Below are 15,623 nucleotides of genomic sequence, written 5' to 3'. Positions count from 1 at the left end.
TTAAGGAACATCTGCTTCTGGGGAGGTGATGCAGTGTGGTTCTCCTTATATCTACCACTAAGTACAACTAAAAAACCATGGGTATTATATGAAACAAGGCTAAGAAAATTCTGATTGGTTGAGAGAAGACAGACAGCTTGTGTAAGGATCTTGAGACTTGAGGCACAACAGTGGTGAGTTCCCTAGATTTTCTTTTTGCCTTATATATCCTAGATTTGTTGCTGAAGAAGCCAGCAGTTCAGAGAGACCTACTGGTGCAGACAAAAAAGAAATTCGCTATTAGATTCCAGCTCTCTCTAATTGGGGGACAAGGAAAGGGGCAGCATAGTAAGTCAGAACACCTTTAGACAATAACTGCTCTATGCAAGCTAAGCACCATAGAAAAGAACTATAGCCCCACTACTATCCAGCTATGCTGGAACAAGGTGCCCAGAGGCCCCCAAAAGGATGGTGTCAGAACAGACTAGGTAGGGATCCTGGACTTTAACTCTTGTTAGAAATAGCAAGCCCCTCCCTGTAGCATCAATGGAGGCCACATGTCTAGCAGAACCTGGATTTCTACCCTCACTCAGCAGGAATGAGGAACCCCAACCACTCTCTGCAAGGATGGTGTCAGAGATGGCTTAGTGGGGAGTCAGGACTTTTATTACTGTTGAGTGATAACAAAGGCACCCCCCACTCCACTCTCCCACACACACTATGATGTCACATGGGCAGCAGTGATGAGGCTTTTCTACATGTCCCAGGCAGGGAGGGAGCATGGAAGGATGGGCAGCTGGAGCTCTCATTTCTCTGCACCGAGTAACAGCAAGGCGCTCCCTACCTTTGGGTGTCAATGGAAACTGAGTGAGAAATCCGGATTGTACTTCCACCTAGCAGTAGTTAGGTAAAACGGCCTTTCCCCCTACTGGAACAGTGTCAGAAGAAGGCAATTAAAACAAGATTTAAATAAGATTCATCATAATATAATACCTAAAATGTACATGTTACAATAAAACATTTTATTTTTATACTGAGAAAAAGGAAGATCTCAAAATGAATGAAAAGTATTGTTATCCCAGTGTTGCAATGACACAAATGTTAGAATTACCTTTAAGTAGCCATTATAACAAAAATCCTTCAAGGAGTGCTTACACACTTGAGAAAAGAAAATAGAAAGCCTTAGTAAAAAATAAAGGAGTCTAAGCAAGGAAATAAAATATGTAAAGAAGAACCAAATGAAAATTGTAGAACTGAAAAATACAACATCAGGCAAAAAAAAAAATAATGACTGGGTACAATAACAGAAAGAAAGAAATAAGAAAAATAATTAATAAATATGAAGCTCTAGCAATAGAAATTACCTAATTTAGACAAATTACCCAAGATAGAAATATAGACCAAGGGGTAGGGAAAAAAAAAAACAGTGGATCAGGGACCTGTGGGAGTATAATAAAATCTCTAACAATCCCAACTGTGGAACTCAGAAAGAAGATAGAAAGACAGAAGGGCTAAAAAATCCCACTCAAATGCATGGCTGAATGCCTTCCAGGTTTGGAGAAAAACCAAAGCCCACAGGTTCAAGAAACTGAGTGAAACCCAAACAGACTAAACCCACATCAGAGTCAAACTGCTAAACACTAAAGACAAGATCTTAAAAGCAGTGAGAGAGAAATAACAGCTTATCTATATAGGAAACATTTTTTCATAAGATTGGATTTGTCATCAGAAACTACTGAGGCCAGAAGGAACTGGCCCACTATTTTGTCAAGTGCTGAAAGAAAACAACTGTCAACCCAGAATCTTATGTCCAGCAAACATATATTTCAAGAATAAAAGAGATATCAAGACATTATAAGATGAAGAAAAAATAAGAGCATTTGTCACCATCACACACACTCTAAAAGAATAGCTAAAGGATATTCTTTAAATAGAGAGGAAATTATTTAAAAAGGTACCTAGGAAAATTAGGAAGGAAGGGAGAAAGAACAACAATAAAAAAAATGAGTGAATACACTTTCCTTCTCTTGCATTGTCTAAATTATGTTTGACAGATGCAAAAATAACACTGATATAGAGAGGAAATAATAATTAAGATGATTATATAATTAACAGAGAAAGGTAAAGGAACATAAACTACACTTCACTAAAATTGGTGAAATATCACTAAACTGGTAAGCTATGTGTATATAACATAATAAAGAAAACACAAATAAAAGCTATCCATAGAGTTTCATTCAAACACTAGATATATCAACATAGAATTACAAAAATCCTTCAAGAAACACAGAAATGCGGAGAAAAAAAGAAATAAAACCCAGAACAAACAGGAAAGAAAAGAATCATGCATTTGATCTCTAACACATCAAAAACTTTAAATTTAAATGTAAGTGGTAAATACATCAATTAAAAGACAGATTGACAGAGTTAATTTTAAAAATGACTGTCATATTTACTATCTACAAGAAACTCTCTTCAAGTGTATTAATATAGGGAGATTAAATATGGGAGAATGGAAAAAAGATACTCAAGCATTAATCAAAAGAAAGAAGGAATGGTTATCTTAATATCAGATAAAGTAGAATTCAGAGGAAAGAAAGTTATCATAGACAGAGAACATATATATTGATAAAATGGCCAATGCATGAGGAAGACATAACAACCTTCACTGTGTATACCAAACAATAGACCTGTAAAATATATTAAGTGAAAACTGATAGAACTGGGAGAAATAGGCAAATCCACAATTATAATTGGAAATACCAACACCCAATATTGAGCACCAATCATGTGCAGAGCATTCTGCTAGGTATTGTGAATGCACTAGTGAAAAATTAAAAGACAGTCCTGGCCCTCATGAAACTCATGGTCAATTGGGAAAGATAAATATTAATGAATTAAAAACTTATTTAACTTGCCAACATGATAAATACTGCATGATAAATGCTGCACAGGGAATCTAAAAAACACCAAAAGTTAAACCTCTAGTTCAAAATGCCCTATTTTAAGTATCAACAATAAGAAGACAAATACATAATTCCCAAACTATATAATTCAATAGATTCAGACATTCTATTGTTGCATTTCCCAGAGGTAATACAGAGAGTCAGTCACGTTAGTACCCTGCAGGCTGCATACCTTACCCACAGCTGCCACACAACTCACAGCCAGGAACGTGCAGGATTCCCTAGGTACTTCTAATGCGTTTGTTTCTCCCAATAACCCAATTCATGCTGACCCAGTCCCTGCATTTCCTCTCACTCTGCAATTTCGCCTGGGAGGCTGATGGGACCTCTGAAAAAGTACTACAAACACATTTTGAAGAGGTACCAAGGGTGGGATGGGTAAAGTAAGACTTACCCCAAAGGGTCACAAACTGTCAAGCTAAACAAGATGTTGACTTACCACAGTGTAAATCTGGTGTTTTCGTCTTTTAGCCAGGTCAATTATGTTTATTCCATTGTAGTAAAGATTTTCCATACATCCGTGGAAGTTTTTCTTTAAAAAGGTCCCAGGTTTGCCTGGTACTGGAATTCCTCCAAAACTAAGCTTCACGAGGAGGAAAAATAAATAAATAAATAAATAAAAACTTAGTTATAAGCTCTGAAGAAATAGGAACAGAAAGTAAGCAAGTGCATTTCAGTAGATTCAATTGTATGCATGAGCCAAGTGGTTCAAATAATTATAGATGCGACTTGATTACACATTTAAAAGGATACTGATTAGCCTGCATAAAAATAACTATAATTGATTGCTTTTTAAGAGTTTACAACACTTTTCACTTCCTTTCTGGACCTTTTTAATACTAAATAAAACAGCAGTTTAGAGAAGGAGGGGGGCGAAATAAAGAAAATCAACAGCTTGATATTTACCCCCCATGCAAGCCTCTGAGAGAATATGGCCAAACTAAAGCCAAGGGACCAACAAAATATACCTCCATTCAGCTACAGAGAGACCTAGTGCATCATACTCAAAAAGCCTATGTGCACAGTTGTTTCCAAATTATTATTCTATAAAAATGAACAAAATATGGGCCGGTCAAGTGGCGCGATGGTTAAGAGCTGGCTTGGAACGCCAGAGGACCCTGGTTCGGATCCCACATATGAGGGTCAGTGACACTGCCCTTTACAGCTAAGATGCTGAACAACAGCTCAACCTGGAGCTGGGCTGCCATGAGTTGCTGGGCCCTGCTGCAGTGGGTTGCCATGAGCTACCGTGTGTAGCCAGCAGCCACTGTGAGCAGCCATCCAGAAGCCAGCGACTGATCTGCCTCACACGGGAAGAGCGCAATGATGGTGCCAACTTGGGCCAGTGAAGCAACGTCCTCCACAACTAGACTGAAGAACAAAACGACAGCAACTTGTCTGTTCCCCTTCCCCCAATTCCCCAGTGCTGTTCCCATCCCCCAACTCCCCAATAAAAATCTTTAAAAAAAGAAAAAATAGAAAACAATCCAAATAGTCCATACAGTGTTTTAAAGGAAAAAAGAAGTAATATGATGCAATCTTATTTAGGTGTCAATAGTAGTATTAGACATTTGTGATAAAATGGGAGATATGAGTAAAGTTTATTGAGCAATGCAAGTCATAATTGGGTGTAAAGTATGATGTCAGCAGTGAGAAATTGTGCTTACAATATGACTGGAGGAAATAACACTGAAACTGTAAATGGTGGTTGTCTCTGGAATGGTTATGGGATACCAATTTTCTTTTCCAGTTTCCTTTCCAGTGAAAATTACTGCAAATTACTTTTGTAATGAAAATATTATTTGAAAACAAACCAGATCTCTTATGCATATTCTTCCTATTATAGGAGAAGCAAGTTAGTTTCTATAATTATGTTTCTCTGAACACCATTTGATGAGTAACCGAGTTTTTCTTCGCTGCTTTGAAATGATGCCTTCAGCATGTACTTAAACTATAATGGAATTATGGGTATGTTTTCAGGAGGATTTGTTCTCCCAATCAGGATGTCTTCTGCTTTGATCAATAGCTAACTGATATAAGGCTACTGCTAGAGATGTCTATTTTTTTCCCCATAAGTTCCACACTGATTAAAAAAAATGTTTTCGTAGACACAGTAATGTATAATAAGGATTATTATTCCTGCTGCCAACTTTTACTTACTATTGCTTTACTCTGTTAAAAGAATTGTTTGATATTTTGCCCATTATATTTCAAAGCTTAATTTCAGAATAATTTTATTTAAAATATATTTTTAAATTTTGATTGAGGATTTATTATTTCTATTAACACATTTATTTGGAGAAGAATGGATTTTTTGAACTATTTCATCTTCCTATACAAGGGCCCAGTGTATTTTTCTATTTTCAAAATACTTTTGGTAAGGCCACTTACCTGAGGTTAACAGTTTCTTTCCCTACTTCAGATATTTATCTTTAAATTAATTATTGTGAATTTCATGCTTTAAAAAATGTACATTGTAAATTAATTATTTTAATTAAATGAACATTTTAACATATAACTTAACTACCCATCTTGTTATTTCCTCAATCCAGACACTTATACATTAAATAATATACTTTTTATTTAATTTAATCGAACTTTTGAGGGAATAATCATATGATACCTTCAAAATACTTTACTCTGTTCTATACTCAATTTTTATAATTTTTTTATTGTTTCATTAACCTGGTCAAAGCTTTCTAAACTCTAGCCAAAACTTTTTAAGCAATATTAAATAATAATCATGGGATGTAACTTTAAAAAAAAGACTGTACTTTTAATATAGTTTCCAAGAACATATAATAAACATTATAACACCACATCACATTAATGAGGCATTCTTCAACTACCATTTTACATATAATTCATTTATTTGCTTATTTATTTGTTTGATTGAAATGGGAAATAAATGCTCAGTTTATCAACTGGCTTTTCAAAAATCCATGTGACAGAATACAGGGTATTTTATGTTTAATCTACTTATGGGTTGAATTATATTAATAGATAATATGTTATAGCTTACTTTTGATTGAATCACACTTTTATTCCATTTACCTTAAAATGTATGTGCTTATATTTTAAGTAGTAAACAAGTTTAAGATATTGTTTTCTTCTTTTTTTCAAGTATTTATATCAAGTCTAGATTTCTCTCTGAGAAAAACTAAGAGTTTTATCTTTGTCTCTATTTAAGAATAGCTCATATATCTTGGGAAACACTCTGCAAAAACCATCAATGAATCTGCTACCTCCACAAATATTTTGCAAAATATTTCTTCCATAACTTGCAAGATCTTTCCTGTTGATTCATTGCAGTAATCAAATATGTTCAATTTGAGTCATTTGAATTTCAAAAAAAATTAATTTCTCTCTTGTAAATTGCATAAATGAAATGTGTAATGTAAAAACATAATTAAATATTTGTAAATTTTACTTATTATTTGTTGGAAGACTATTTTTTTAGAGCAGTTTTCAGTTCATAGCAAAATTGAGATGAAGGTACAGAGGTTTCTTTTATCCCCTTTACCCTCACACATGCATAGCCCCCCTCACTGTTGACATCCTTCACAGGAGTGGTACATTTGTTAAAATTGGTGAACCTATATTGACACATCATAATTACCCAAAGTCCATAGTTTACCTTGTAGTTCACTCTTGATGCTGTACATTCAGTGGGTTTCAACAAATATATAATGCTATGTATCCACCATTACTGTATCATATAGAGTATTTTTATTGCACTAAAAATCCTCTGTGTTCTAGCTATTCATCCTTCCAGGCTGACCCCAGTCCCTGGCAACTACTGATCTTTTTATTGTCCCTATACATTTGCCTTTTCCAGAATGTCATACAGTTGCAATCATATAGTATGTGGCCTTGTTGTATTAGATTCTTCCATTTAATAATATGGATTTAAGTTCTTAAAGTCATGTCTTTTCATGGTTGGATAGCTTGTTTCCTCTTAGTGGTGAATAATTTTCTATTGTCTGGATGGACCACAGTTTATTTATTTGCTCACATACTAAAGGACATCTTCCTTGCTTTCAAGTTTTAGAAGCTATCAATAAAGCTGCTATAATCATCTGTGTGCATATTTTTGTTCTTCATTTTTATAATTTTAAATATATAATACTAATTTATTCTTTTCATTTTTATGATTGCCGGCTTCATCAATTTGTAAAAATGTTTTTAACATTCCACTTCTCACAGGTGTGATTTAGAAAAATATTTGTTACAGGGCAATATTTTTACAAGAGGGTAAGGGAAGAAACACTTCCTTTTCAATATCAAAAAAAAAGTGTTGGAAGGACTTGGATGGAGAGTTTTTTAAAGAAGTCAAATAGTACAGAGGATACTGAATATTACAAAATTACATCACATTGAGAACAAAAGCTCTTTCTAGTTTGGATAGAAGATATTTGGGGGAAATTGGTGGAGACTAGAGTAGAGTTAAAAAGTAGTATAGACCTTCTCTTTGGTTCTCTCTGGGAGATACTGGGTTGTCGGAAAAGTCATGACACATGTTTGTGACAGATGGCACTAGTTCATTTTTGGAAGTACTAGAGACATTCGTATCTATGTTATTGCTATGTCATTTGACAGCTTTTTGGTTGAGTTTTGGAGATTTTACAATTTTTAGATGGAAGAGCAAACTGCATTTTTGCCATATTTTATTGTTTTACTTCCATAAAGAGAAGAACATGCATCAAGCTTGTGAAAAGTTGCATCAAGTTTACAGTGACAATGATTCAAAAGAACATCAGTGCCAACGATGGTTCATGAAGTTTTGTGCTGGTGATTTTGATCTCAACAATGCTCCTCAGTCAGGGAGGCCCAACAAGGTTGATGATGACAAAATAAAGACATTAATCAAGTCAAACCCACGTTACATGACATCAGAGATTGCAGTAACATTGAACATCCATCATTCAAGCATTCACGACTACCTGAAGAAGCTGGGATACATAAGCAAGCTTGCTATTTGGGTTCTGCATGAACTCAAAGAAGTTCATTTGATGGCGGTTATAAACATCGCAATATGCTCATTAAACGTAAGGAAAACAGTCCTTTTTTTAACCAACTAATGACTGGTGATGATAAGTGGATTGTTTACAACAATGTGGTGTACAAACATTCTTGGTCCTGACGTGATGATTCGCCTCAAACAACATCGAAAGCAGATTCATCAGAGGAAGGTTATGCTCTCAGTGTGGTGGGATTTTAAAGGTGTTGTGTTTTTCGAGCTCCTACCAAGGAACCAAACAATCAATTTGAATGTGTACTGTTGGCATTTGGACAGTTTGAACGAATCCATCATCTAGAAATGTCCAGAGCTTGTTAATTGTAACAATTGACCACACACAAGTTTGATCACCCATCAAAAATTATTGGAGCTTGGATGGGATGTGTTGCCACACCCACCATACTCGCCTGACCTTGAGCTGTCAGACTTCCACTCATTTCACTCTCTTCAAAACTCCTTGCATGATACAACGTTCCATTCAGATGAGGCTATAAATCAGCACCCTTGTTCAGTTTTTTTGCAAAAGACAGGCCCTTCTATGAACGAGGAATTATGAAGCTCACTGAAAGATGGCAAAATGTTATCGAACAAAATGGGCAATATATCATTGATTGATCTTTGTTCTTTATATAAATAAATGACCTTTGAAAAATATAGACAAAACATGTCATGACTTTTCCGATAACCCAATAAAAACATGATAAGATTTGGGTGGATGTGGACAGAGGTCACAGAGATTTTGGAAAACAGAGTTATTTCTCCTCTGATTCTCACAGGCATGGTGGCTGCAAGCATAGTAGAGATGCCTGAAGTTCATCCTTGCCCCAGAGCAAAACTTTGCTGGAAGGAAGACAGATTAACAATGGCTAAAAGAAGTGGCAACATACAAGTGTTTGAAAATTGGTTCAGAATGACCTGGTCACTCTAGCATTGTGTGAGGTAGGCTGCTAAGGACTTTCTCCACTGCCCCCCACCTACCAATGAGAGTAGGATGGGGGAATATGGGTGGACCAAGGCTCCAGTAAATGTTTAAAGAGCTGATAGCTTGATTGGAGGTCTGAGAGAGTCCCAGTAACAAGACCTCACAGACCCGTGGCCGTGGCGGGTAGTATGGACAGCAGTGGCAGAGTTCCCATGCTTCTCCTAACATAAAAAAATACCCAAGCCCCCCCAGCCAGTGACTTAACCAGGGAAAAGAAAATTAGGAGGGGAAACAGGAAACCTCAATATAACGCACATTTACACAATAGCACACTGAGTTTTAAATAGGTATTAACTAGCTATTCACCATCAAGGTTACATTCTTCTGCCATCAGGGGAAGTGAAGACTGATGAGCATATCAAATTCAGTTGGAGAAAGAAATATTGCATTTCTGCACATTTGAGTGTGAGTGTAGGTTTTAAACCTGCTTTGTAGTTTAAAATTTTTTAAGTAGTTGAGAATTTGATATTATGATTATATTACTGAATTACCTATTTAATTCATTATCAGATAAGTCAGAGTGGAACATTTTGCTTCATATTGACAAGGGAAATATTCTGAGATGTCCTAAATTAAATTACAGCGAGCTGTAGACTCGAAGAGAAAGCTACAAGCAGAAACCAACACAAGACAGCTCACGTTCTGTAATGTATGTTGAAACTTTGAATCACCTTCCAGGAAGCTACCTCAGCTGTTAGCCAGAAGGAACAGCCACCACCAAATCCCAGCCATCTTGCTTACTCATGAACTTTCCGGACCATTGCCCACAGCCAATCCCAAAGCAGTAAATACTTCTTCCTTATGGACTGTGCACATACATTTGTGAGTTATATCAGCACCCGTCTTTCACTTTTTTACAACGAAATGTCAAAAGCACCATCTCAGGAGCTTCACTAGCTGTATTGAAACACAGATCTGCCTGTACTTTCTGTGGGACCTTGAGCAAAATATCTCCCTCTTTGTGATTCACTTTCCTCATGAATAAGATGTGCATATGAATAACTTAGTATGACTGGGCTAATATGGAATTAAATTGTTCCTAAACCTGAAACATTTATTATTACATTTACTTATGTATGTATGTATGTGTTTATTTATTTATTTAGAGAACAAAGGTATTTCTTTGTACCACATGATGGAGATGGATGACTTCACAGCTTCCAGACACGTCATCACCCATGCTTCATCCCAGAAGCCACTTTTGCTATTAGGCTAAATGAGGCTTATGGGTCTCTCCTTGTGGCTCTTCTGTCTTCCCAGGGCTTTAGCTGGGGGCCAGGGATCATCACTGTTTTAAGGATGGGCTGCTCAGGGGGCTCCCATGGGAGAATGATCTTGCCATGCATTCTCCAGCTCTCACAGGGGTCTGTCAGGTGCTTTTCAAAGACAACATACTCCAGGACATCCTTTGGGAGAGATGACACCCAAGCATCACCCTCTGGAGGAATACAGACATCAAAGATGCCAGCTGTACAGGCCAAATATATGGGACATGCCAAACATTCTGGAGGAATGACCAGTCCTGCTTTCCAGGCATGTTCTATAAACTCCTCTTCTGATCTGTATTTGGGTTTATAAGTAGGTAGTGGGAAATGTATTTTGGTTCTCACTGGAACTACAACCATAGGCTGAGTCACCAGGACTGGATGCTGAGACCACCATCCTAAAGCCCCAGATAAGCAAGACAACCCCCTTGTCATCCTAAACATGCAGCATGTATAATAGATTGGATTCTGGCACAGTGTCTGCTCTGGTACGATTGTTCTTATGGGCAGCAACTGCGCAGTTCAGAGGCTCTTCCAAAAGAGAATTGTGTGGCATTATTTCCAATGATATCTGAATGAAAACTATATGGATAGTAAGTTTCCTAATATTTTACAGGCTGATGGCTGCAATATTTCATATTGAAATTTTATATAAATAGCAATTAAACTGTGGTGTTTTCTTTTTTTTGAATTACTAAACAGACAAACTTTCCCCAATATCCTGTATAAATGTCCTTTTGGTTTTCAGAAAGCTGGAACTAAATATGTTGTATGCTTCATTAAAAAGACCCATTGGTTATTTCTACCTTCACTTTTATATTGAAAGACAAAGAAAAAAAATTGAGAGAGGCCTTGCTATAATGTTATGATCACTATGATCACTATCAATTTCCTTTTTTTTTCAACTTTAGGAAAGCTAGCAATTATACAACTGAACATAAAATTCTGTATTACTTGTTCTTCAAGGAGGAAGATTATCTTCTCAGGTTCATGTCCTCCTGCATTCCTCTTATTCAGTCATCATTTTAAAAAGTGTTCTTTTGTTTGTTTGTTTATTTGCTTCTTTGTTTGATTTCCTAAATTTCTACCTTAAAATTATGGGAGCACTTGTCAGTTACTTTAATTGCTGCACTGTATAAATTACTATTTTTATAGCTTCACCTATCACTATTGTGTTCACAGCTACTCATGTATTTCCTTTAAGCTTGAATAAATGCCCTTGAATCAGTCTTTGTTATGAAGCCAAACATAGCTGTATTATGGGAACCTCTTTATTCCCTAAATTCATTGACTAGGATTAAGATGCTGGTGATGACGTTTGCTTTTCTATTCAGATTCTGGCATATTTCATCATGGGGAGGATAGCGATGATATTTAATAGAGGTTAAATTTCAGGGTGTCTCACCCATATGAAGTTGCCCAAAGTCCTCAGCACACAGAGCTGGGAATCCAGGTTCCATTAGATGATGGGCGTATCCATTGATTGACAGGTTAAAGTTGCCTCAGGCTTCTAACCAAAATCTGTCTCATCCAACCAGAGATTTTTTTTACTTAGTACTAATCAAACACTCTATTTTTTATTCTATTATCAACTCTCAGAAACAATTGCAACAGCCAGTTCTAATTTTTTTGATACAATTCAAATTCACTAAACAATGTTGAGCCCCTAATTTCTATGAGAAAGGATACAAGGCCCTGTGGTGGAATTAAGAATAAATCACACATTTCTTTCTTCTAGAACTGTGGGTCCAGTCACTGAGGATAAATACACCCTGTGTGACATTGTGATTTATGGGAAATATACTTTGATCATCCGAATGCCCATGGTTCCTGGCTCACAGCTCCCAACACTCCTGGAATTTTCTGAGTGAGAAGAACAATGGGAGCATCTTTTGTTATAATATATGGTCTCTTGTCCTCAGTTCTTGAAACTGCTTCAGAGCCATAATGGTGAAATGGATGTGCTGTTATTTATAACAAATCCCTCCCACCACAATTGGGTTTATGTTAATAAGGTAACTTTTAGAAAGAAACTAAGGATGTGGCTGGTTCCCAGGAGAACCAAGGAAGACACTATCATCTTCATTTTTGAATATTTAATACAAGAGGTGTGTTTCAAACATAAGAGACTCAACAAATATTGGGTGCATTGGATCAAAAAAGAACACTAGCAATTTTCTTCTAAACTGCTTTTGCTTCATTGTCCTTCTTTTTGTCAATTCAGCTGCTTTCTTTTCTTACTTTCCTTGTTTATTTGCTGTTGGTAAATTGCATGGTGCCTTTTACTCATCTTAGTGGTCAAAAAATACAGGCCTTATGTTGTAAAGTTTCACTCATAGTCTTGGCGTGTCCAGCATCATAGAGCATCTGATAATCTGATGGGTTTGCTGGTGCCACAGGTGGTCTCAAACTGAATGAAAGCCAGGAGAAATTCTGCTTTGATGTTAAATGTATGAGGTCACAGAGTCTTCCACTTTCTCTTCTTTGATTTCATTTCTCTTCTTTTCTCTGTCATTTGCTTGTCTCTTTTTCATTCTTTGATGTTACTTCATTGCAATGAGCTAATTTCTCCTTATCTGGCCCCATTTAAATTTGGGACTCTTCCTGTTCTGGATTCATTTCTCTGTCTGACATCTCTGAAGCTTCTGAAGTTTCTCATTTGTCAGTATGTCTCACTTTTGCTCTGATAGTCCACTTTGTAATGGAATGTATATATGAAAACGATCCAAATGCCTGTCTTCTTAAAACTTAAAACTTGCACCCGTTTAGTGTTTGTTGAGCAAGATGGAGAGTTAGGCCATGGCCCTTCCGGAGGAATGTGTCAAAGGTTGATTAATTTCTGCCATTTCAAATGAGACCAGAAATTCCCAATCCCAATTTCCTTGTGAAATCTCTTGAGTTTTAAATATTAACATGAATTAAAACGATTTAAAAAAAAACAAAAACCTTATCTCAGCAAGTTGAGATAATTGATACCAAGTGCCTCTGTTGCAAACATGATTCCTGCCTAATCCCCTGGTCCACATCTACCCCTCCACTGTGGCACTGGCTGCAGACCAAGCCCAACTGTTGCCCCTTACACTTCAGTTGGATTTGGCCTCAGCACTCTCACACAAGGTTTCACTTTAGCAATAACTATAGTGACATGTATTGATTGGTTTTATATACTGGGCATTTTGCTTAGGCCTTATATATTTTTTTCTAACTTTTGAGCTGGATATTATTATTTACTCTACTTTAAAGCTGAAACAAACAAAAAATGATGGCATACAGAGGTTTGGCAGCTTGACTAAGGCCATATAGCCAAGAGGTGGAGCTGCTGGAACTCCAAGCCCCTCAAGCTAGAGCCCCATGTCTCACTCACTACACACACTGCCTTGTTTCGAGCTTCTATTTCTCATTTATAGAGTAACCCTGTCAGTGAATCAGGCCCCTGGCTAAGGTGAACTATGTGTCCCAGTTTGCCTGAAAGTTTCCCATTTTTAAAACTAAAAGTCTCTTATCACCATTTGGTGAGTTTTTCGTAGTCCCCCGGAAGGGAAGAAAAGGAGAGGTGATGTACAATTATAGCAGCAGAAACCATCAATATTTTCTCAACAGCATAAGTCAGCTCCTCCTTTTTGCTCTGACACAACAACTGCATATTCTCAAGTTACCAGCATGTTTGGCACCAGGGGCTGTATTTAGGCTACCTTTTTATTATTGTTCGTGTTCCTGGCCCAGATCTGGCCAATTGCTATCTTTTGGTTCCTATCGCTAAATGGGCATCTTTTTATAGACACACAGAAATCAGGTGCTGGCACAGCCTAATTGGTTATATATATATATATATATATATATATATATATATATATATATATATATACACACACACACTCACACACACACACACACATACTGAATCAATTTACAATAGTTTTACTTTAGGTTATTTAGATAATGGGTTAAATCATATATGTTTCAGTATTCAAATAAGGAGCTCATTGCAAATTCGAATTTCAGTATCCCCCATATACCCAGGCAAGGTGGGCTCTTGCTAAAAACTGATACCCTAGAGGGCCCCATTCTGGCCATCATCCAGGCATTTCCTGCCTCATTAGCTGTATTTGCAAGTCAAGGGTAAGAACTATAGGAAGCTGGCAGCACCTTTCTAAAATGTAATCTTCCGGCACAGCATCCCAGAGCTTCCTCTGAAAACACCTCGGAAATTCCTTTCAGGCGTTGAACTGTTCTCTGCCCTGTGTGTCCTCCTGAGGGTAGATGATGTGCCTATGGGGCCAAGGAGTGGCCAGAGGGCAGCTATTTATGGTGTGGACAGGGCTTGGACACGTAAGATATTCTTGTCAAGGTCCATTTGTCAAAGCAGGGGAGAAGAGCATATTTTATTCAACAGTTTGTTAGCGTGTTTTTAACACTTCAAATATTTAGACTTATGGTGTGTGGGACTTCATTTGCACCCTTGCCTCAGGCCCTACACATATTCCAGTGGAGCCTGGCTAATTTTGTAATATTTTATTGGTGGTCACAATAATTTACCCCAAATTCAGCCAGCCTTAAAGTGTCTTCTTAGAGAGGTAAAACCTACTACCACCCTCCAAGAGCTAAAATCAAACAAGAAATTTTATATATATTTTTAGTTCATGCTAACATAATGATTTTCTGTGTATAATATTGGTAATAAAATATCCCCTTGTCATGTTTTACACACTTAGTTTACTTTCAATATACATGTAAGAGAAGCGTTTATACTACATTTCACTGTGACAAGACTTGGGGAAACATAAACTTAGCAAGCCACAATCACATCTTATATTTAAAACTGGAAAGAAAAAATAGCCCCATGTAATTGTCAAGTTTTGTATTCAGGCAGAGGCCAGCAGCCTGCTTGTATCTTGAGGGATTAACCTTCCTTCACAGAGAAAGCCTGGTAACCAGAAGAATCTCAAGTCCAACGGCTACACAGACCTGGACACAAATCCTGTTTTCCTTACTCTGGCTATAGAGGAATAGGGATGGGGATTCATCAGTCTCTCTCTTCTCTTACTTTTCTGTATGTGCTATAGGACATATTGGGTCATCGGAAAAGTCAAGACATATGTTTGTGACACATGGCACTAGCCCAGTTTTGGAAGTACTAGAGTCATTTGCATCTATGTTATTGCTATGTCATTTGACACCTGACAGTGCTAGCTTCATTTAAAAAAAAATTGAGGGCCAGCCGAGTGGCACGATGGTTAAGAACTGGCTTAGGATGCCAGAGGGCCCAGGTTCGGATCCCAAATATGAGGGCCAGTTATACTGCCCTCTACAGCTAAGATGCTGAACAACAGCTCAACGTAGAGCTGGGATGCATGAGTCACCGGCGATGGCATAGGCTGCAGCCCCTGTGGCAGTGGGTTGCCATGGGCTAC

General features: G+C 37.1%; 1 protein-coding gene across 2 annotated transcripts in view; it reads right to left on the bottom strand.

Moving 5' to 3' along the window:
- Positions 1-15,623, bottom strand: part of CNTNAP5 (contactin associated protein family member 5) — a 464,696-nt gene that overhangs the window by 417,541 nt on the left and 31,532 nt on the right. The window contains exon 3 of one of the 2 annotated variants that reach the window (XM_019626328.1): positions 3,385-3,528. In XM_019626328.1, coding sequence (XP_019481873.1) covers positions 3,385-3,528 — 144 coding nt within the window. The remainder of the gene's footprint in view (positions 1-3,384; positions 3,529-15,623) is intronic. The other variant, XM_019626329.1, reaches the window with a different exon arrangement.

Source organism: Hipposideros armiger, unplaced genomic scaffold (assembly GCF_001890085.2).
Source record: "Hipposideros armiger isolate ML-2016 unplaced genomic scaffold, ASM189008v1 scaffold_665, whole genome shotgun sequence".
Classification (NCBI taxonomy): domain Eukaryota; kingdom Metazoa; phylum Chordata; class Mammalia; order Chiroptera; family Hipposideridae; genus Hipposideros; species Hipposideros armiger.
Note: the sequence above shows the minus strand (reverse complement) of the source record. Positions and strands in the feature narration are given on the sequence as shown.